The following is a 22,489-nucleotide window of genomic DNA, read 5'->3' on the forward strand; positions in this document are numbered from 1 at the left end:
TGACAGTATTGGAAATCAATGCCTATGGTTGGAATTATATTTGTGTTAAATTATAGCAAGGAGAGCATTCAATAATTACTTGAAAATGCATGAAGGCTTTTGATATTAAAAAACACCATAAAAAAATCAATATGTATTTTGAAACTTGCATTAGAACACGTATTATAAACACAGTATTTGCAGCTATCGGCCTACATAGCCCTTCTTGGTACTGCTATCTGAGAACATTGTCACAGAGCTAAAGAGAGGGCAAGCAGCTTTTTCAGGAATAGCCATTCTTCTCTGTGTTTCATGAAGGTCAGCTATCAGCAATGGGATCAACACAATCTTCTATGGAAACTACGTTTTCAGTATGCCACACAAAGAACTACTGCGAGGCAAGCTGTATCTCTAGTTCTTGTTACAGGAGACAGGGAAATTAACCCCCAAAGTGCATTGTCTCCACTAGTAATTATTCCCAGACTTCATTCCCTTGCAAGATGGCCAGGGCCGGCTCTAGCCATTTCGCCGCCCCAAGCACAGCAGCATGCCGAGGGCGGCGCTCTGCCGCTTGCCAGTCCCGCGGCTCCAGTGGACCTCCCGCAGGCGTTCCTGCGGAGGGTCCGCTGGTCCCGCGGCTCTGGTGGACCTCCCGCAGGCGTGCCTGCGTATGCTCCACCGGAGCCGCGGGACCAGCGGACCCTCCGCAGGCACGCCTACGGGAGGTCCACCGGAGCCGCCTGCTGCCCTCCCGGCAACCAGCAGAGCGCCCCCCGCGGCATGCCGCCCCAAGCACGCGCTTGGCGCGCTAGGGCCTGGAGCCGGCCCTGAAGATGGCATAACACTGCTATCAGGAAAGCACCGTAAGGCAGCCTTCCCTATCAGGAGCCTCAAATGCAAAAATAAATAAATAAAAAGCCACCGTACTGAGCGTTCTGTAGTTTTACCTTTCTCCGTGCAGCAGAGTGGACAATACTTTGGAAAATGTACTTTGGCTCAGTCTTTGTTGTTCTTTCTATTAGACAAGTCAACCCCACCTAGTCTGCTATACTCCAACCAAACCACTATTCTTGGCATGAGCAGTTCAACTTCTGTACCCAGTTCTGGGCACCAGATCACAGAAACTAAAATGGAGTTTGAAACCTACAAGGTGTTGAGTGCCCTCAGCTGCCACTGAGTCAATAGGAATTGAGCCCAAATAGTAGCTGCTAGCAGGAAGAGACCCCAAGAGGACCAGTTGTGCTGGGTGTTTATGAATGGCTTTCCACTGGGAGCCAAGCTGCCAATAGCTGATTTCACACCACCCAGGAGAATTTGATCAGATGGCAACAACTTTCCCTCCATGCCAGAGATGGAGGTTGGCCCCAAACTCCAAATTTATGGGAAGTTCAGCTTCAGATTTAGATGCAAACTTTGTAGCTTAATCCCATTTCTAGTCATCACCAACCTGACCCATATTCAAACTAACAGTCTAAAAGAGAAAGAAAGACGCTGTGATACATCCGAAGCCATTTGGTCCCATCTGCACTAGGCAACTGAAGTATTCTGTGGAGCTCAGTGGTTCTCAAACTTTTGTACTGGTGACCCCTTTCATATAGCAAGCCTCTGAGTGCGTCCACCCCCCTTATATATTAAAAACACTTTATTTAACACCGTTATAAATGCTGGAGGCAAAGCGGGGCTTGGAGTAGAGGCTGACGGCTCGTGACCCCACCATGTAATAACCTCGCAACCCCCTGAGGGTTCCCAACCCCCAGTTTGGGAATCCCTGATGTAACTGAATCAACGCTCAGGAGAGAGTCACTGTCCCTCTCCTGGTTTCCTAGATTGCCACTGGATTTCTCAGTGCAAAGGCTAATGAAATATTATCAGTCACAAAGATTTTGTTGCAAAAAGGCCTGTATTTCCTTCGGCGTCAGGAAGGAGATAACACAAAGGTTTGGGGTTACGGGGAAATGAAAGGGCAAAACACAATTAAAATATCTTGGCAACAGCACTTACCGATGTCTAGTGCATTTGAACCAGTTCAGTATATCAGTACATCTCGTGTAATAGATCTGATCGAAAGGGTGAGCATAAGATTCCTGCACTGTCACAGCATAGCTAGGGACAGACAACGAAAGGGAGGGAAAGACAGTTCTTTACAATGTGAAAAAAACCCCCTCTGCTTCCTTGACGTGCACCCACACCTAATTCCAGCCTTAGAAATAACTAAATCAACAGCCTTGGGAACAGGACTGGCTCTAGGGTTTTTCCGCCCCAAGCAAAAAAATTTTTGGCTGACCACCACCTCAGCCCTGATCTCTCCCCCCCACACACACACCAGTGCCCTCCCCCATCCACATCCCCTGCCGCCCCAGCCCTGAGCTCTCCCGCACACACACACACCGGTGCCCTCCCCCACCCACATCCCCTGCCGCCCCAGCCCTGAGCTCTCCCCCCCACACACACACACACACCGGTGCCCTCCCCCATCCACATCCCCTGCCGCCCCAGCCCTGAGCTTTCTCCCCCACACACACACACACCGGTGCCCTCCCCCATCCACATCCCCTGCCGCCCTAGCCCTGAGCTCTCCCCCCGACACACACACCGGTGCCCTCCCCCATTCACATCCCCTGCCGCCCCAGCCCTGAGCTCTCCCCCCCACACACACACACACACCGGTGCCCTCCCGCATCCACATCCCCTGCCGCCCCAGCCCTGAGCTCTCCCCCACACACACACACCGGTGCCCTCCCCCACCCACATCCCCTGCCGCCCCAGCCCTGAGCTCTCCCCCCCACACACACACACACACCGGTGCCCTCCCCCATCCACATCCCCTGCCGCCCCAGCCCTGAGCTCTCCCACACACACACACACACCGGTGCCCTCCCCCACCCACATCCCCTGCCGCCCCAGCCCTGAGCTCTCCCCCACACACACACACCGGTGCCCTCGCCCACCCACATCCCCTGCCGCCCCAGCCCTGAGCTCTCCCCCCCCCACACACACACACACCGGTGCCCTCCCCCATCCACATCCCCTGCCGCCCCAGCCCTGAGCTTTCTCCCCCACACACACACACACCGGTGCCCTCCCCCATCCACATCCCCTGCCGCCCCAGCCCTGAGCTCACACACACACACACACACACACACACACCGGTGCCCTCCCCCACCCACATCCCCTGCCGCCCCAGCCCTGGACTCCCTCCCACCAGGGCTAACTCCGTCCGCTCTCCCCTCGCCTCCAGCCAGTCCGGCGCTGGCCAGGTCGGGGTAAGCAGTAGGGCTCCCAGGCCGCACCTCAGCCCAGGGTCCCTCCAGCCGGGGCTCCCGCCTCCAGGACTGGCTGGGACCCAGGAAGGCAGAGCTAGGGGACCACCCCAGCAAGGGGCTGATGAGCCGGGGCAGGGTAGCCCCAGAGGAAGCGGAGCCCCGGAGAGTGGGACACAGGCCCTGCACAGCAGCGCCCCACCCTCTATGACCTTCTATGCTGCAGTCCCTGGGGGGTTCGGGCCACTTCATCCAGCCCCGGCTGTGGCACCTGCAGGCGGCTCCATGTGCCCCGTGGGGCGGCCTCCAGCCCGAGCGTCCCCCGCTCAGAGCCTCCCCGGCCCAGCCACAAGGTGCAGGCGCTGCTCCCTCGCAGCGCGAACCACAGCAGCCCCAGGGCACCCCCCATGCACGACGCACTGCGGCTGCCACGGCCAGCTCTAGGCTTTTGCCGCCCAAAGTGAAAAAAAAGATGGCCGGTATGCCGTCCCTGAAAATGAGCCGCCCCGAGCACGTGCTTGGTTTGCTGGTGACTAGAGTCGGCCCTGCCTGGAAACTATGGGCCTGATCCAAAGCCCAAAGAAATCTTCCCACTTTCACCTAGAAGCAGAATACCTCCTAGAGCTTCTGCTCCCAGCTCGGACCATTGCATACAAGGCACACCTGAGACATTTAGGGAGTATTTCCGACTGATTTAAAAATCCATTTCTTTCTAAGTCAGGAATAAATGTTCCCAAAAAATGCATTACGTGTTTTAAAAGCTGGAAAGGGCAACTGATAAAAACTTTACATTTTCTAAAGACAAAACTTATGTAGAGCAAAATAGTTTGGCTTAGAAGATCTGTAAAATGCTCCGTGTCTTTAAATCGTACCAGAGGTCTTCCTATTAGGACTGTTATTTTTTGCTTGTATACAAAAATGCGAATATGAACACATATTAACTTAATGCTGCTGAGTTTTGCCAGCATGGTGGGAGTCTTACATTTCATTTTATGATGAAGGAGAGTCATTACTTCAACAAATATTGGGAGCACCAATCAAACTGGGTATAATGTCTAAAAGGTCTCAAGGGTGTTTATTTTTAAACTGCACAAATTTAATCCTAAGTAATTTGTAGCAGAAATAACCTGGTAACTAATTGCAGATCATAAAATTATGGGTTACGTGCTATCTGGGCATGGTAATGTTTTGAGATTTGGACAGAATGTGATATTATCTTTTACAGGCCTGAATAGATTGCAATGTGCAGAAATTGGGTAAACTGGTTAAAAATTACAAAGAGTGAAGACATTGGGCAGATGTCAGCAGTTATCCCCCATCACTACATATTACTTATTTAGTGCAACAGGTACTACCTTCCTATTATTAATTATATTTATTTAGATGAGGCTGGTATTTTCAAGAGTTTACATAACTTAGAAGCACAAATACCATACGTCTCACTCCCACATCAATGGGAATTTCCTGCAGCATCCTGGAAAAACCTTACTGAATTAAATTTAAGTATCTTTGGAGCCCATTGTATTAAATGCAAAGGTTATGTATTATTGTGAACTGGGACGATGGACTTCTCTAGCAGGGCAGATGGGCTTTGAACCCTGGGAAGTGCTATGAACTTCAAAGAATAGACTGAACAATGGGCCAGACAAGAAAGGACTTTTGGGACAAACAATGTCTAATGTTAGCCTCGGGAATTTCTAGGGGGAGATAAATGCAAATTCCCCACCTCTAGTGATGCAAAAACCCAGGCTTTTGAAGCTACACCCAAAGGAGAGGACCACTGTCTGCTGATTACCCATAGTCTGAAGATTAAAGGCCAAGCTGTGTAAAGGAAAGACTAACCTATTCATGGGTGTGCCTGGTCTGTGCTAAGGAACCCTTGGCGGGGTGGGAAGGACTGACTCCTATCAGAGCCCTTGCTGGAGTTGGGGTGATCTCTGGTAAGCTTATCACATGCGTGTAGGTTCTTTTATCGTTTTCAGTACGTTTTCTCTGTAAGGTTTTCCCCTTAAGAATAAATGTACTTGCTTATAAAGAGCTGTGTGGTAACTTGTAACTGTTCGCAATTCCAGCTGTTCATTAGCCTTCGCAGAGAAAGCAAAGCGCAGACTTTTTAGGCAGTCTGACTTCCTGGGGACAACTCATTGTAAGCAGGGAGCTTTGCAGGCTGGAAAAACCCCAGTCAGAAGGGGAAAAAGACGTGGGTCTCTACCTGAGATAGGTGACAGCTGAGGAATTGGGAGCCTAGACGTGGGTGCCTAGAATTGGGTGCCCTTAAGGGAACAGGGAGGGGAAATATTGGGGCAGTTCGTTGAACTGTGATACAGTGCTCCTAGATCACTTAAATGCTTTAGAAAATTCCACCCATAGCCTCCTAGGTGTGCGTGTTGCCAGACAGGCAAACACAAAGCTGAGAATCTTGCACTATAAGGCCCTGATTCTGCACTGATCTTCCCTGCAGAAACCTGCAGTCTTTATTAACTGCAGGACCTGGACCTATGAGCTAAATCCTGCAAACCCTTAAATCAAATCAGTGGTCTTAATCATGCAAGCAATCCCATTGTAGTCAATGAGACTGCTGGCGTGATTAAAGGCTTCAGAACTGCACTCTTAACAACAGATGATGTCAAAATATTTGCCTGGAGAGTTGATGCCTATTGAAGTCGGTAGACTGGGCTCTTAATACATTGATCTGTCATATTTCCCTTCTACCTGGGCAGCCACAAGACAATCACTTTTGTTCTCTGTACAACAACTTGCTGGAGGTTTCGTTGGTGGTGGGATTTTTATTTACATTGCTCATTATAAATGTAAAACAATAACATTCACGAATCTTTATTATTATTTTATGATCTTATTTGTTACCCAGCGCTACACCAACTTAATCTTTTTTGGTTGATTTATTAACGCTTAAGTAACAAAGTTGTCTTGGTCAGTACAACCAATCCATTTTGCTATTTAATTTTTGTTTCTCCTTCACTGGGTCTCTAGGTTGCAGACTTCCTTCACACAAAATCAATATTTTATTCCTGTGCTTCGAATGCATCGCCCCCACCACAACTGCAAAATACCATTTCTGCACATAAACATGCTTCTCTTTGCAGCTGCATTTTTCCTGTAAACCACTTCACGCTCTAACAAAGACCTCCAAAAATCAAATCATAATAAACTTCATAAATGCCACTATGCTATATATGCATATTTACTCGTTACAGGAGCCATGCTTGCTGTAGTATAAGCTACGGAGAAATGTTAGGGCCCCATTCACTCCTATGCTGGAATAACACACGTAACTGGGACGGAAGCTCCATGAGTTAAACCTCAACGTGCAGCAACTTTAGTATCTGTGGTCTCTGGAAATGGACCCCTGCATCCATATGGAGCCCCACTGAAGGCAAAAAAGGCTCCATGCAGACACAAGAGCCCAACTGCACAGACCCAGTTATGGGACGAGAGCCTATCACTACAACAAAGATGTGCTGTGAGCAAAATTATCCCAATTCACAATTGGGGTCTCCAGTGCACAGAGCTCTCTAGTCCAGGGGTCTGTGTTGCATATTCTGCCTTCGTCTCATATGCAGAACTTTCACTGGTGTTGATGGGAATTCCGCAGGCAAAACCAAGAAGTTCAGAATTCATAATACAAACCTGCACGTCGTACCAACAAAGGATCAATACTTCGTGCCAAACACTGGCAAACACTGCGCTCAGCCACGGGCCAGGAAACCTGCACCCAGCAATTCAAGAGGGAGTCAGACTCAAACCCTGAATGCATGGAGAGAGCTCCTGTATAGGAGCCACAAAAGGAGCATTCCAGAGCAGGACAGAAGATAAGTAGTATGGTGCTATGTTCCCTCATGCATAGCCCTGGCGCTGATTATTCCGGCTGCTCTGAATCCAGACACAGGTGCCTCTGCAGCATAGATCAGTGTCTGTTTGTGCGGGACGGTGACATAATTTGACTCCTAGTGATAATAATTCTGCCTTTACAGTGTACAAATCTGAACTGGCTATCAAATTGAAGGAGACACTGCTTATACATTACCTTTCCCAGTGACTACAAACATTGGGATCATCTGGATTTAAGGACAGAGTCGTTTTCAGCAAGAAAGACAGAGTAAGCACTTTTAAAATCCACCACAACAGTATGCAGACCACCATCCTTGTTTCTAGATGAAGAGAACAAAACAATGTTCATTAACAGATCAGTATGAAAGAACATCTGCTCAATATTTCCAAGACTAGGCCTGAACTTCAGAAACTCATTTTGATCCCCTTACTTACACCCATAATGAATAGAAAACAATATTTCCAAGTGACAATTATTTATTATCATGGTGTGGACAGAAAGGCTTATTAGTAGAAATGTTAATAAATAAAATACTGACACCATAATAAAGTCAGTAACTGGCCTATGCCTTATATTTTGCTACAATCTAGACAAGTCAATATTCAGATCTGAGCAATCAGGAATGTATTTACTAGAGAGCTCTGGAAAAGAAACAGATGAGACTCACCAAATAATTTCTTAAAGGAGCTATATTAACATGCGTATAACTCAGAAATTAATTTACAGATTTACTGGAAAATTCTCAAAAAAATCATCCTCTAATCAGAGCCATTGCTGTAAATTTGAGAGAGATACATTCTACTATTCATATATGTTCAAAGAGGATTTAACGTCTGCTTTAAGTGCAAATCTCAACACAGGCTTAACAGTGGGGCTGATACCTGCAAAAAGGCAAATCCTCCCACTACTAAGGATGCAGTGCAGAGGCATGTCCTAAAATTAGGAATCTAAACAGATTTCAGTAGGTTTGAGCTTAAATTTGAGGGTGAAACTACCCAAGATATCAATACCCATGATTCTCCCTAAGAACATTTTTGATACCGAAGATCATTAAGGCTGCTTTCACAAATAAAGTAAATAATTGAGCTGTTAAAATAATCTATACTCCCATCAACCCATGGGTAAAACCCACTCCCATTAATTTTAATGGGATTTACATGTGTCAGAGTAGGCTAGACCTCAAAGACATATACTTATTACATGACCGAGGGAAAATCAATTCACTTTTCAGCTTTTATTGAAGTGTCCATTCAGAGTGACAGAGGTCAGCTGATTCCACCATGTCATGCTAATGATGAAATAAATAATAGCCATGTTGAACATCTGAAGTAGAAATGCCTGAACTCATTTGGTTTGGATTCTTCATCATCTAATCGATGTTATAAGGATAGTTGTATCTGAGGAAGTGTTAGTCTATATGTACGAAGATTTATACAGAGATCTATAAATATAAACTGAACTCACTGTGTTTGTCAGTGTTGTGGCCACTGAGGTTAACTGAAAATCACTGAGGGCCAAATTCCTCTTATCTTATTCATAAGAGCAGCTTTCAAAGAGACTACTAAAATGAGCAAGCCAAGTAGGATACGACTCCAAAGGCTCCCCGTAACCTCTTTGCACTCCTTGCGTCAACTATCTCAACCTGTAAAGGCCTGGGAAAAGGCTTTGCAAACCTCTTCTTTACAACTAGGCAGATACTTCTATCTGCAGACCAGAGTGGCGCTACTAATCAAGACTTCTCAAACACCTGTCAAGAACTCCAGCTGGATGGAAAACTTGGGGCTAATATGTCAACCCTGCATCCAACGATGCAGCCTCTTATGGAAATAAAGTATTAAAACTCAGTGAACAATAAAATTACAATTTCCATTTCAGGCATTTGACATAAATATGTCCTCCTCTAATACAGCACTGTGAGCAACATGCTTCCATAACTTAACCTCAGACATTGCCAGCAGGCTTCCCCTAGCAACAGAACAGAACTCCCTTCTGCTGTCTGCAAAACACATGGCTCTCATTACATTACCTCACTGCAGGAACTGGCATAAAGACCACGTTAAGGGGTTGATCCTGCCCAGCACAGATGTCGCGTTGAGCATATAAGCACAAAGTAAAACGAACAAGAGGGGGAAAACTGATTCCGTATTGGTGCCTGATCCAAAGCCCAGAGAACAAGAAGGAAAGAATCCCATTAATTTCAATGGGCCTGGGATCAGCCTTTGAGGCTCCAAAGCTATTCCTGTCTAGCAGCTCTAGTAACAAAAGGAACACATAGCAAAGTCATTCGTTAGCACGCTGAAGAATACACTTACGCCTGTGGGTATCCGCTGAAGGAGGATGTGACACCTTTCTAAGGGAAAGGAGCACATTGACCACAGTTTTATTAAAGACATAACTAATCGATATGAGTGTAGACAACACTCACAGCAAAGGGCAAGTGCACCAGGCTCCTAATTGTTGGCAGCTCCTTGAGCTTAATGAGAAAGTGCAGGGACTTCCCATGGTTTGTAGACGGACCCTGCCTGATAGTCTGCACAGCCCTGGCCATCAGACCCAGACCAGCATGTCTGATAATGCCCTGCAGCTACAGCAGACACCAGGCCAAAACCTGACAACCCCAAAAGTGGGTTTTTTGAGGTCTTATGAGGCAACCCATTCCCCAACAGACTCCGAGTCAGATTGAATAGTATTTACAGGGCTGGCCCAACCCATTAGGCGATGTAGGCGGTCGCCTAGGGCATTAACATTGGGGGGAGGGGTGGCCGCCCCGGCCATCAGCAGTATTTCAGGAGTGGGATCTTCCACCGCCTCTGTCAGGGGCGCCATTTCGGGGGCAGGACCTTTCGCCACCTAGGGCGCCAAAAAAGCTGGCAGTACTCCTGGGTATTTAGGTGCCAAGTGGGATTTATAAAAGCACTCAAGTCCCACTGATTTCAGGCCCTTTTGTAAACCCCACTCTGCACCTTTAAGCATCTAAATACCTTTGTAAGGGTGGGCCTAGCTTCCCCACCTGCAGAATGGCTGAAGGCACTAACAATTGAGGGCAGTAACATGGCTATGTAGCTATCAGCTGTGTTGGAGGCACTTGCATTGTAGAGAGCCCTGCATTGCTGGAGGGAAGAAGGAGCACTGCTGCAGTATGCAATTCCACCCTCTCCCCTATTCTGTTTGACGTGGAGGCAGGTGGGCCCTTGTGCTGCATCCCCCCTTATGCCTTGGAAGTGTGGCACTGCATCCTTGCACTTCCTCAGCCCAAGGACTGCCTTGGTACCTGGCCTCGGTGCTGAACGCAAGCCTGAGCAAAATCTGACCCTTAGAAACTAGCCCTCTTGTGAAGGCTACCTGCCGTCAGCCTGACAACTGACACAGCTGTGATCTTTGTCATGCAGGGTGGTAGAAATGAAACCATCTCACCAGGCTGCACATGCATTCCAGGAAACAAAGTGGGTTATTACCGGTTGCCACTAAAACAGCATCCCAAATACATCAGACGCCAGACAGAGCCCTAAAGCCATAGCTAAGAACCCCAGTCTGGTCCAGCTCACAAAGCAGGGAGAATGAGGAACAACAGGGAGAGAATTTCAACAAGGGAGAGAAGGTCAACAGCTCCCATTTGTGCTTTTCCAAATCTCTCACCTCAAGGCTCTGTCCCATAAGCCAGCCAATCAGTGGGTTCTTTGTGGGCCAGTAGTGGGCCATCAGGGATGACAGTGACTGGCTGGCCAACATGGAGCTCCAGAGGCTTGGTCTGAGAGCTGAAGATGCTCAAGGCTAGGCATGGTCTGACAAAATAGGGTCCCTTGCTGTCCAAAATGTTCATGGTGCAATTTTTTCCATAGTGTCGCTCTCTGTTAATCACAACGGATTGGGTCACGTGTGTTATACATCAAGCCAGTTTCATATCCCAGGCTCTTTTTAGAATTAATTTCATGACCAAAGCTATAGTACTGGCACAGGAGTATTCATCCTGCATCCTGAAACCCATTCCACTGGTTTCATCACAGCAGAATGGTAATGCATTCTCACTGTTAACCCACTAATCTTAGCTACAGAAAAGCCACTAAGTGGCAAGCCATTGATTTATTTGTCTGTGAGTTCCTTTTGCAAAATGCTTTGCTGGTGAAACGGTGGTTGGGTTTGCAGAGACAATGAAAGATGAAGATAATCATTTAAATCGAATGAAGTGTCACACGAACACAGATAAAAACAGATTGTTTCCCCCTAACCCTCAGTATATGTAACATGAGCTGAAATCACACAGCACCTAGCAGGATCAGGGCCTACAAGCAGAGGGGACAAAAAACTCAATGGACCCCTGCTAAGTAGAGCATAGATGTAGCAGACATATTCCCTTTTCAAAGGTGTTGGTCACCCGTACGTCCCACTGATTTCAGTAGCGTTTGGGGTTCCCCAATACCTGTGAAAGGCAGGACACTAACATTTTAAGGGAGAGGATTTTAAAAGCACCCAAAACTTAAATGACCTTTCAGTGGGATTTGATGCTCCTAAATCCCCAGGTGCTATTGAAATTCTCTCCCTTAGGTGCCTAAATGTAGAATCAGGAAACTAACCTAAGCTATGTTTTTGAGGTAGATGTCCACAGATTTCATCCAATGCAGTGAACAAAAAGACATTTCTTCCTCTAAAAACCCTACAACAAAGCAGAAGCATCTGTGTTACACTGCCTTACCTCAGTGTGTTGAAAATTCCTCCTGGATCCTGTGTCTACAGACTATCAGGGCTTTAAGGAACGCACACTGCATAGGCACAGCCGGGCTCTTCAAAAGTTCACTGGGCACTGCAAACAGTCAAGAGGTACAAAAACAGGTCAATAAAGAGTGGTGAGAGGGAGCAGAAGTGGCTTAAGGTAGAAATGGGAGAAACAAGCATACATAAGCAGATATCGTAACGGGAGAAATCAATAGGCACTGGATTCAAGGGTAAGGGTACTGGGGTGTTTACTCATAAATGTATGTGAGCAGTTTTGCAAGACACAACGGAACTATCCCTTTCAATTAGGGCAGATGATGAATTAGACAGACACCATTGAGCTAAATATGAAAAGTGACCATGTGTTTGTTGATCATACCATTTTACTGTCTAAGAAGAATCAAGAGTCCTACAGACAGAATCCAGTCCTTTCTCCCTGTCTGAGGGTTTTGTCATAGTTTACGCAAGGGACCACTGGAACAGACACTCGGCTTCACGCTAGACCTTGTTAAAAAAGCTAAGCTTGGCCATGGGTTTTAAAACTGACTAGCAAGTTTATGGTTACCAACTTCAGACACCATAACAGGGGGCTGATATTCAGACATTGCTGAGCACTGTGAAAATCAAGTCACTTCACGGGGTCTCTGGCTAATCGACCAAAATTTGGGGGACTCAAAATCACTAGCCATGTTTGAAAATCTTGGCCAAGACCATAGAAATGTTTCCATGATTTATTTTTAATTCCTCTGGAAAATAGTTTTTAAAAACAGGTAAACTTTTACTGGAAACGTCTGTTACCCAACATTAAAACAAGGATTACCTGAAACCAACTCAACTGATTCTCATTGTCCCAGCTTTGATAAATGCAAATGATAAAGCCATCGGTATAAACACTGGATTGGGCACTGGATTTCTGAATTACTCCTCCATTTATTATTTAAGGTGTTAATAGGAATACACAGCATGAAAGGCAAGGAAATATTTCTGCTAACAATCGAAGATGTTTTGCTTAAACCTCTGGAATTCATTGCCATTCCAATTTTGTTCATTAAGGGTAAAAGCACCTGGCTTACAGTAACAGGGCACAAGCAAAAATAATGCTATCATAAATCCACCTCCTCCCTTATTCCCTGCAGTCACGACCAGGCCCTGGTGTAGCTTAGAGCAGCCATGGGGCTCCCTTAACTTGTGCTTTCTGCCTATGGCCTCAAGGGGGCAGTCCAGCTGCTGGAAATAGCTGGGGTACAGGAATGACTCATCTCTGCAAAAAGTCCCAATATGATTCATGCACTGGGGGTGCCTGCGTAAGTGACCTAGACCAGATCTGAATTAGCATAAAAGAGCCATAGCATAACCATGAATGAGTCCTATTGGGCCTACCGGAGCAGAAGAGAGGGAGAGCCAACACACACACACACACACACAAACACACACACACACACACACACACACACACACACACACCATTATGCAGGGCTAGGTCATTCCCAACCCCTCTGGAGAGGCCAGTGCCAGCAGCACTAGCAATCTGCCCTTGTGTCCAGCACCAGAACGCTCTCTCCCTAGACACAAGTACAAAATCTGTCTTTCCAGCCACAGAGATGTCCCAGCAGCAAAAGGAAACACATGTTTCCAGGATAAATCATTCTATCAGCTACAGAAAAGTTACACACGAGAGCCATGAACCCCTGCTGCTCGGCCAACGTTTTACTGCAGGAGCAAAAGGGAACGGCAGGAATGAAACAGAAATTAAACAAGGATCAGGTGACATTTTAGACAATTGATGTGAAATAGAAAAGGAAAAGGAAAAAAAAAAAAGAGGGAGATTACAGTACTTACACATTTACTGAGAAATTGGGGGAGGGGGAGGGTGAAACCATGTAAAAGGCCAGGCCCTGATTTTCTTACTAAATCTGAGGAGAATCTACTTCATCAGGATTCCTTCTGGAGCTCAGTGTGCTCACCGTGATCACAAGGGTCAGAATCTGCTCTTCAAAAATTGAAGGAAGAAATTACATTTACCAAGACCTATTTCTAAAGGGATTCTTTTAGACTTTAGAAAACCCTACAGGAGCCCTAACCATACAGGGAGGTTGATTGTATTTAAAGGGAGCCCTGTTGTCATCCCTTAGCACATTTTCCGACAGATATCAGCTGAGTTTTCCAGAACCGACCAAGGGATCAGGATACCTACTTCTAATGGGAACTGTGCTTCCCAATCCATTAAGCATCTTTGAACTTCTCATCTGTAAAATATTTCAGTGTCAATTTAAACTGTTACTAACAGCAGTACATGGGCCATACTGCAGAGACATCTAAAAGCCAGATTTTTTTTTTTAAGTATTTAGGTGCCCAACTCCCATTAGTTTAAATGGGAATTAGGCATCTAAATTGTTTCAATAAATCTGGCTCTAAAAGCCTAGTTCTGCAGTCAGTAGCAATCTCATTGAGAAAGATTCCATTGAAATCATTGGGATCTTGGCTGGATAGAGGACTACAGGATAAAGCCAATGCCATGGAATGAATAATAACTGAAGAAGTTTCATCAATCTATTGCAGATTATTTTTGGAAATGCATGGAGTTTCTCCAACCCCTCAAGGGAGAGTGAGGCCAGAGTGCCACATACAGACCATTATTCATCCGCTTTTTCAATGATCTAGCAGAAAGGAAAGCAAAAGAAATATATGTAACTGGTTTTGTTAAGGGCTATGAAAGCCATTCAGCGCAAGGAAGGCTGGGATAGTGGTTAGGGCATTAGTTTAGTACTAAGAAGATCTGTGTTCAAATCTCTCCTCTACTCTCGACTTGCAGTGCACCCTTGGGCAAGTCACTTAGTGTCTCTGTGCCTTCGGTCCCCATCCATAGCATGGGTCTAATAGCACCACCCTATGTTTCAGGGTTGCTGGGAGGATAAATACATTAAAAGATTGTGGGATACTAGGGTAATGAGGCATATAAAGATCAATATGTTAGGAAATTGGGACACATCATGTGGGGTCAATACTTGAGATTTTACCTCTTTAATGATCTAAGTTTAAAAATACAAAAAAAATATTTTTCTTAAATAACTGAGTAATTACAATCAATGGACAGCCCAGTGTAGCTATAATGAAAACACTACATCAACAGCACATAAAAATGTCTGCAAACCAAAGCCGAAGTGTAGACAATTGCTGGTTCCCTTTCAGAGAGATTATTTTTCAAAAAACTGGCCTGTCATTTTATTTAGAATAAAATTAAAATGTTACCTTGTAATTTTGCGCTTGATATCAACAACTGGCACAAATGAGCAGTAAGGTCTTTGAACATTTGGACTTTTAGGTCATTATTCTGAAGTCAAGTTCATTGGGAGTTGAATGTTCATTCTCGACACAGAGCCCTGATGGTGGATTCGATGGAAGTAAAATAACTCTCATGCACACGGCAAACACTTCAACAGCAATTTCGCCAAAGGGACATTGGCAGGCACTGTGAGCAAAATCCAGACATGCAGAGGTATCTCTGAAGGAGAAGGCGGCTTACGGGCTATGGAGCAGCTGGCAAGCCCACCCAATGTCTGGTGAAGTCTTCCATGGTCCCAACACACCCATGTTATGGGGCTGGCAATCCACTGGGTGGATTCTCTGGTCTCACCCCTCTGCAGCTCATTCTCACCTGCCTATTGTGCACTGCCATGCAGGGAGCTGTGGAGAGTGCAGGGAACTCCGGCACTGTCCCTTCCTCTCCCTGCTTCAATCTCCTTGCACAGTGGAGCTATATAGGCACTGCTGTTTGCAGCTAGAGAGTCAGGGTGCGTGGCGGGGAGGAGTGACCCCATAGAGATATCAGTACCTGGGCACCCCTCACAGCTTTATGTACATTCCCTCCTGTGATTTATATGCTATAAACTAGGACTCAAATAGAGTGAAAGGCAGGTACGCTGATCCACTGCAGCACTATGTCCTCCCAAACAACTATGGTTAGTGCTTCTACAGTATCTGGGACTAGAATCTTAATCGCATTGTTTGACACAACTCCATGTGCTGACTGTGTTATTTTGCTGGCACCTACCTCAGTCCATGAAATAGCCAACCACACTCCAAAGTATTAAGCTGTTCTTGTAATGAGTCTTTCTAGTGACACGTACAAACCACTGAAGCTTCTTTCTTTTAGTTTATATGGTTTCTTTCACTAGAACCACAGCGTTATTTATCATAGGCATAGGCAGAATGGGCTTGATTCAGCCTGACTCGAAGACCAGAAATGACCATGGTGATAATCTAGTCCGACCTCAGCATGGCCTCTGCTTTGGCAACCTGTGATCACTGCAGGTGCAAACAGCAGCAGCTAAGGATGGGGTTTTCAAAAGTACTCAGCAACAGGGCCGGCTTCAGGCACCAGCAAAGGAAGCAGATGCTTGAGGGGGCCAATGGAAGAGGGCGGGTCTTCAGCGGCAATTCGGCGGCGGGTCCCTCAGTCTCTCTCGAAGCGAAGGACATGCTGCTGAATTGCCGCCGAAGAATGAGCAGTGCAGTAGAGCTGCCGCCAAAGTGCCGCCATTCACGGCTTTATCTTGTTTTTTCCGCTTCACCGCCTGGGGCGGCAAAAAAGCTGGAGCCGGCTCAGCTCAGCAATGGCCTAACTCTGCTCCAACTGAAGCACTTTTGAAGAGCTCACCCTACATGATCACAGTGACGTATAGCCTCAAGGAAGCCTTAGATCAAGTGTAGCAACCACAGTCCCCAGTATCCTTCACACTAGAAAGCCATCCAATTGCCTCATTCCGGACACAGGATGAGATTTAAAAGTTACATTAAAAACACTTGCAAGTCCTGCTTTATCTGCTACTCCAAACAACACAGACTTTGTATCCCATACATCCTACCACCGCCAGGCTGCAGTATGCCTAGGGTAACCACACACGTAGGTCTCATCTATACACAAAAGTCGTATTGCTTTGACTATATACTAGTACAGTTAAAGCTGAGTACCCCATTGTGTGAATGCAGTTATACCAGTATATAGTTGCTTCATTCCGGGATAGCTCTTCTCGTGGGGAAAGAGGAATACATTATACTGGTACAAGGCACCTTTAACAAGTATAACTGCGTCCACAGTAGGAGATCATACCATTCATTGTAACTGTTTTGGCAAAAAACAAACAAAAACAAGAATCACACCTCTAACAGAAACCATTATACCAGTGTAAAAATATGTACATAGATGTGGCCTGAACTACAAATCCATGTGTGTTTCTGCTATGGGCAAGATTAGTGACAAGTGACACTGACACAACTGAATGTAAAATAAGCAGCTTCAAGTATGTGTAACTGAACAAATCCAGCAGCATTCTAACGCAGCACAAAGGTCAAGCAGAAGCCTTTGTCAGGAAGTGCAAAGTTTCCTCTGTATTTTCATTTGAATACACTCCTGCTATTTATCACTTCTTTTCTGTCTACATTTATCTTGGAGGAAATTATAATGAACCAAACAACTAAAAAGCCCAAGTACAATGAACAGTTGAGCAAGTGACAAATTAACTAAATTAGATTGATGGTTGTTGATCCATAGGAGCGCTATAGAATCCCAATGCTACATCTCATTTTTCACCCAAAGGCCCCTCTCTCTTCTATTCCTGAACAGTGCTGTGTTTCTGGGAGAAGGCTGGTCTGTAAACTTGGAGACATCAACAAGAGTCCAGATTCAGTTTTTCCAGTCTGGTTTCAAAGCTTGCTAATGCCTTTTAATCTCCAAAGACACTCTTGAGATTCAGAGGGGTAGCCGTGTTAGTCTGGATCTGTAAAAGCAGCAAAGGATCCTGTGGCACCTTATAGACTAACAGACGTTTTGGAGCATGAGCTTTCGTGGGTGAATACCCACTTCCTCAGATGCATGTCAGATCCTTTGCTACTCTTGAGATTGTAATCCAAATAAAACAAAAAACGCTGAAAACAGGTCAAAACTGTTTGTTTTACGTTCCTTCACACACACTAAGGAAACAATCTCTGTTTCTCCTGCTTCTACATCCTTAGAAACCTCACTGGTCTGACAAAGTAAGTCTTCATCTGATCCCCTTCTCCGGATCACTTTGTTTCCCCAGCACTCTATCCTCTGTAGTATTCTCAGTTATAGCAGCAGTCAGACATTCTCTTCCAGCATGCAATTTTCCCCTGAGCCTGTAGAAACCTTAATCCAAAGTTTTCCAACTTCATATCCATTAAGTCATTGGCAGGGCAGCCGAGAGAGAAACTTCACTTAAAAAAAAAAATCACCGTCTGCCAAGTTCTTGCTAAATCTGAGAGGGTTGTTTAATCAATTTCTACATTTCCGGAGGCATGAAAATTAAAGTGTAATCATGGCACTTTAAAAAATTGCCCATTTTACCTTACACACATGAGGTTACCTAGCTATAGCATTCCTTTGTACTTCCCTACACTCCCTATTGGGGATCCCTGGGCTACAGTAGATATTGGAGTAAAGGGACTTGCCCCACAGCGTCAAAGTTGGAAGCCTGAAGTTAGGAGCTTAAATTCATATTGAGGCACCTAAAAAAGTGCCCTGATCTTCAGGGGTTCTGAGCACTCTTAAATCCCTGTCTCCTATGCTCAGCACCTCTGAAAATCAAGCCACTTACTTAGTTGCCTAAACGTAGATTCAGATGCCTAGTTTTAGGCACATAACTTTGAGAAAACAGTGACCTTTGTTATTTAAGGTCTAGGTAATACAACTGGCAAGTTAAAGACCATCCCCCTAAACGGGCCTAAATCTCAACTAATACAACTCTGACAGCAAAATACATAGGCCAAATACAGAGGCCCGGGGTTCCTCTCCCATGGGTGGGAAACACACACACTGAATATCCTAGTCAGGCCCTTGTCACCAGATCATGCTTTCAGCCAGATGGGGATGGCGGCTCACTGATGAAGCACAGAGAAAGGGTTTCAAAACCCACTAAGGCTGGGGAAGAGACGTCTCAAATCCCCCAGCTAGATGGATGGGGCAGTTTACTCCTCTATCTGCCTCACAAGCCCAGCCTTGCTTTGATAGCATGGCCTGTACATGCTCCTCTTTCCCCGCACCAGCCCCACACAGTGGCTGAGTAGGTCGACTCTTTCAGTGAAGGGGAGGCTGACTGTGGAGGAGATAGCGAAGGCTAAAGAAGTGCTAATTTTCAGAGCTGTTTGCAGTTGCTTTTGAGCCCTTCTTCAAGGGAATATGCTGCCCAGTTACTACCTCACCACTGACCCCTCCATTAGCCACACCCTGAGTGCCTACAGGACCCAATCATATATTTATACTGAAGAGTTTCCATGGGCTTGGAGGGAGTTGTGAATCCTCCGCTTCCATGATGTGTGGGGACTGTTTCTGCTCCTTTGCTCACCCTTGTGCCATGTGCTAGAGAAAGGTGGATCTGGCCAGACTCCCCAGCAGATCCAGCCAGTTGGTTGGCCCCATAGAGCATCCTCACCTTTCCAGGAACCATCATTTAAACTTTCAGAATTTATTCTAAGGCTTTGAATTGTTAGAATAATGAAGAGAGAGACAAAATGAGAACATGACCCCAACCCCTATTTAATTTCACATAACTGTGCTAAGCTCTTCACTCCGCTGTCTCTCTGGCCCATTTTATCTATTGTTTATTTCATTTTTTTTCCAGGAAATTGTTCATTAAGGGTAAAAGCACCTGGCTTACAGTAACAGGGCACCAGGCAAGAAAAATTGTCATCAGTGACGGGGAAGAACATTCATTAATACATCAGACAGAGCAAACCCATAATGAACCAAGGGACTGCAATGAAATCTCTTAATATAATGCAGAAGAAGAAGAAGGGCCACATTTTCTACTGGTGTAAATGACACAGTTCTGGTGAAGTCAATGTGTCAGTTTCCACCAGCAGAGAATTTAGACCTAGCAGTTCGGTCTTCGGATGCAGATGGCACGAGGGTCACAGGAATTAATTGAAGGGCAAATGCAGATCTTGTTATCTGGCCTCCATAGGTGGCTGTGATCCATCTCTCTCCCGGGCCTTGCCCTTTTAAATTTGCTGTCATACACTGTTATTGTTATTCCCAAAGTCGTTACACTGTAATAGAGATAAAAGTAGTGGGCTGATCTCTGGCTTTGAAGGGAATTTTAGAGCCAATACATATTAATGTTTTCTGCACAATTGACGAGTACATTTCTCTCTCTCCCTCTGATCAAGAATGTCACAATAAAAGGTACTGTCTTTTACTTCCCACTCCATAACTGGCTCTCTCCTCCTTCCCACTTGCTTTCAAACACCTGGCCCTCAGAGGGAAAACTCAATCAGATTTTCACCCACCCATGCTCAGCAACACAAAAGAGTTGGGGCTGCAGAATTCCCTATGCCCTTTCTGCCCCTTTGCACACTAGGCCAGAATCTGCCTTGTTGTGAGGTTAACAGTGAACATGAGGGGGCCCCAGGGCACATATCGTCCTACACAAGACCAGCTGGAACCCCCAAACCAAAGTCACATGAGCCAAAACCAAAGTTAGACAATCCAATACCTATCAGGGAATTTGACCTATCAGGGAACAGAAATGGTTCCCAGACATCCCCAGAAGTTATAAGAATATTGCATCACAGCCCACTGGTTTAGTGAGGTACGTAAACACATCCCTAACTTCATGCTTCTAGGACTTGGTATCTATTTCCAGCCCTAGGGATGCAAGCCATTTTCCTTCAATTCAGGCAAACCACAGACCTTGGTTTAAAAAACATGCTTAAATTCTGCTGTGTCCTCATGTAGGCCACAGTCTTGCAAACACGTGCAGAGTTTATGCACCAGTCCCTTTGAGCTCAGTGGGACCATCCATGTGTATAAGTGTTTGCAGGACTGGAGCCATGGTTTAGCCAGCTTGTGCGAGACAGTTTGTTTACATTGACCATCTGCAGGCACAGCCGCCTGCAGATCCCAGTGGCCACGGTTCGCCGTTTCTGACCAATGGGAGCTACAGGAAATGGCAGCCAGCACGTCCTCGCAGCCCGTGCTGCTTCCCACAGCTGCCATTGGCCGGGAACGGTGAACCGTGGCCACTGGGAGCCTGCGGACGGTCAATGTAAACAAACTGTCTTACAGTCAGCCAGTGGATGACCCTGACAGGCCACAGGTGGCCCACCACTGGTTTAGACACAACAAATCCTGCATCTTGGCAGGAGGGCAGGTTAGATGACCCTTGCGGTCCCTTCTCACCCTGTGGTTCTATGATTCTAAATGTAAGGCTGACCAAGTTTCTGTGTTAGCGAACTCTCTCCAGCTGGAAGGGATGAGCTGGAATCTGCCTAGCTGCTCAGAGGGAAAAAAAGAGCCCCGTGACTTGCCAAAAGTCATTGAGGACATGTCCCAGGGAGGAAATCACAGCAGTCTAGATCTTAATAGTACGCTCTTACATGTTCCTTTTTTTGCCCCAAGAAATCTAAAGCTTGTCTTTGTAGATCTAAAAAAGAAGGGACAGAGGTGAACCTCAGACAAAGGAATGTTTTTCAATAGATCACTACATGCATGTCCCTCTCCTGCACTGACTAGACACCGATCCACAACCTCAACCACTGTTCAGTGCAGGCGTAAGTTTGTAGTCCTGTTTTATTTAACATCTGGCCTATGGAAATCCTGTATTTTCCATATAAGCTACTGTTTTCTCTCCATAACCTCACATAAATGAAGCTCCTCGCAGCTCCCCACAGCCCACTTCAAATGGCATTGCCCTTCGTCAGCCCTGGTTTTATAATGTTCCATTCCCTTGTGCGCACTCGGCCAGTTCCCCCTTGTCATAAACAGATAGCTAAGGGTTAATGTTCTTTTACCTGTAAAGGGTTAACCAGAGGACCAATCAGGAAACAAGACTTTTTCAAATCTGGGTGGAGGGAAGTTTTGGGTGTGAGTTCATTGTTCTTTGTCTTGTGTCTGTTCTTTTCTTGGCTCTGAGAGTGATCTTTCTATCTCCTGGCTTTCTAATCTTCTATTTCCAAGTTGTAAGTACAAGGAGAGTAAGACAATAGGTTTATATTGTTTTCTTTTGTATTTACATGTGTGTAGCTGCTGGAATGTTTTAAATTGTATTCTTTTTGGATAAGGTTGTTTATTCATTTTTCTTTTAAGCAATTGACCCTGTATATTGTCACCTTGATACAGAGCCTATTTTTAATGTCTTTTTCTTTCTTTTTATATAAAGCTTTCTTTTTAAGACCTGTTGGAGTTTTTCTTTAGTGGGGACTCCAGGGAATTGAGTCTGCAGCTCACCAGGGAATTGGTGGGAGGAAGAAGTCAAGGGGAAATCTCTTTGTGTTAGATTTACTAAGCCTGACTTTGCATACCCTCTGGGTGGGGGGGAAAGAGAGATTAGATCTCTCGGTACTTGTGTTTCAAGGACTGGAAGCAGGGAATCTCCTAGGGGCGTCCAGGGAGGGGAGCCTGGGAGGAAGTAACAAGGAAACAAGGGGAGGGGGTTATTTCCCTTTGTTGTAAGATTCAAGGCGTCTGAGTCTGGGGGTCCCCTAGGGAAGGTTTTGGGGAGACCACAGTGAGCTAGGCACTGTATAATTCCTAGCTGGTGGCAGCAATTACCAGGTCCAAGCTGGTAACTAAGCTTGGAGGTTTTCATGCTAACACCCATATTTTGGACGCTAAGGTCCAGATCTGGGAAGAAATGTTATGACACCCCTTCCCTCCTGTTTTGGGAGAGTCATT

General features: G+C 45.8%; 1 protein-coding gene across 11 annotated transcripts in view; it reads right to left on the reverse strand.

Moving 5' to 3' along the window:
- MEGF11 (multiple EGF like domains 11) overlaps positions 1-22,489 on the reverse strand; it is a 385,567-nt gene that overhangs the window by 269,438 nt on the left and 93,640 nt on the right. For all 11 annotated transcript variants that reach the window (XM_050967532.1, XM_050967528.1, XM_050967531.1 and 8 more), the window contains exons 2-4: positions 11,780-11,887; positions 7,285-7,408; positions 1,981-2,082 (exon numbers count right to left, since the gene is read on the reverse strand). In XM_050967532.1, the coding sequence (XP_050823489.1) occupies positions 1,981-2,082; positions 7,285-7,400 (218 nt within the window). In that variant the 5' untranslated portion in view covers positions 7,401-7,408; positions 11,780-11,887. The remainder of the gene's footprint in view (positions 1-1,980; positions 2,083-7,284; positions 7,409-11,779; positions 11,888-22,489) is intronic.

The sequence above is a fragment of the Gopherus flavomarginatus genome, chromosome 9 (genome assembly GCF_025201925.1).
Source record: "Gopherus flavomarginatus isolate rGopFla2 chromosome 9, rGopFla2.mat.asm, whole genome shotgun sequence".
Lineage (NCBI taxonomy): Eukaryota > Metazoa > Chordata > Testudines > Testudinidae > Gopherus > Gopherus flavomarginatus.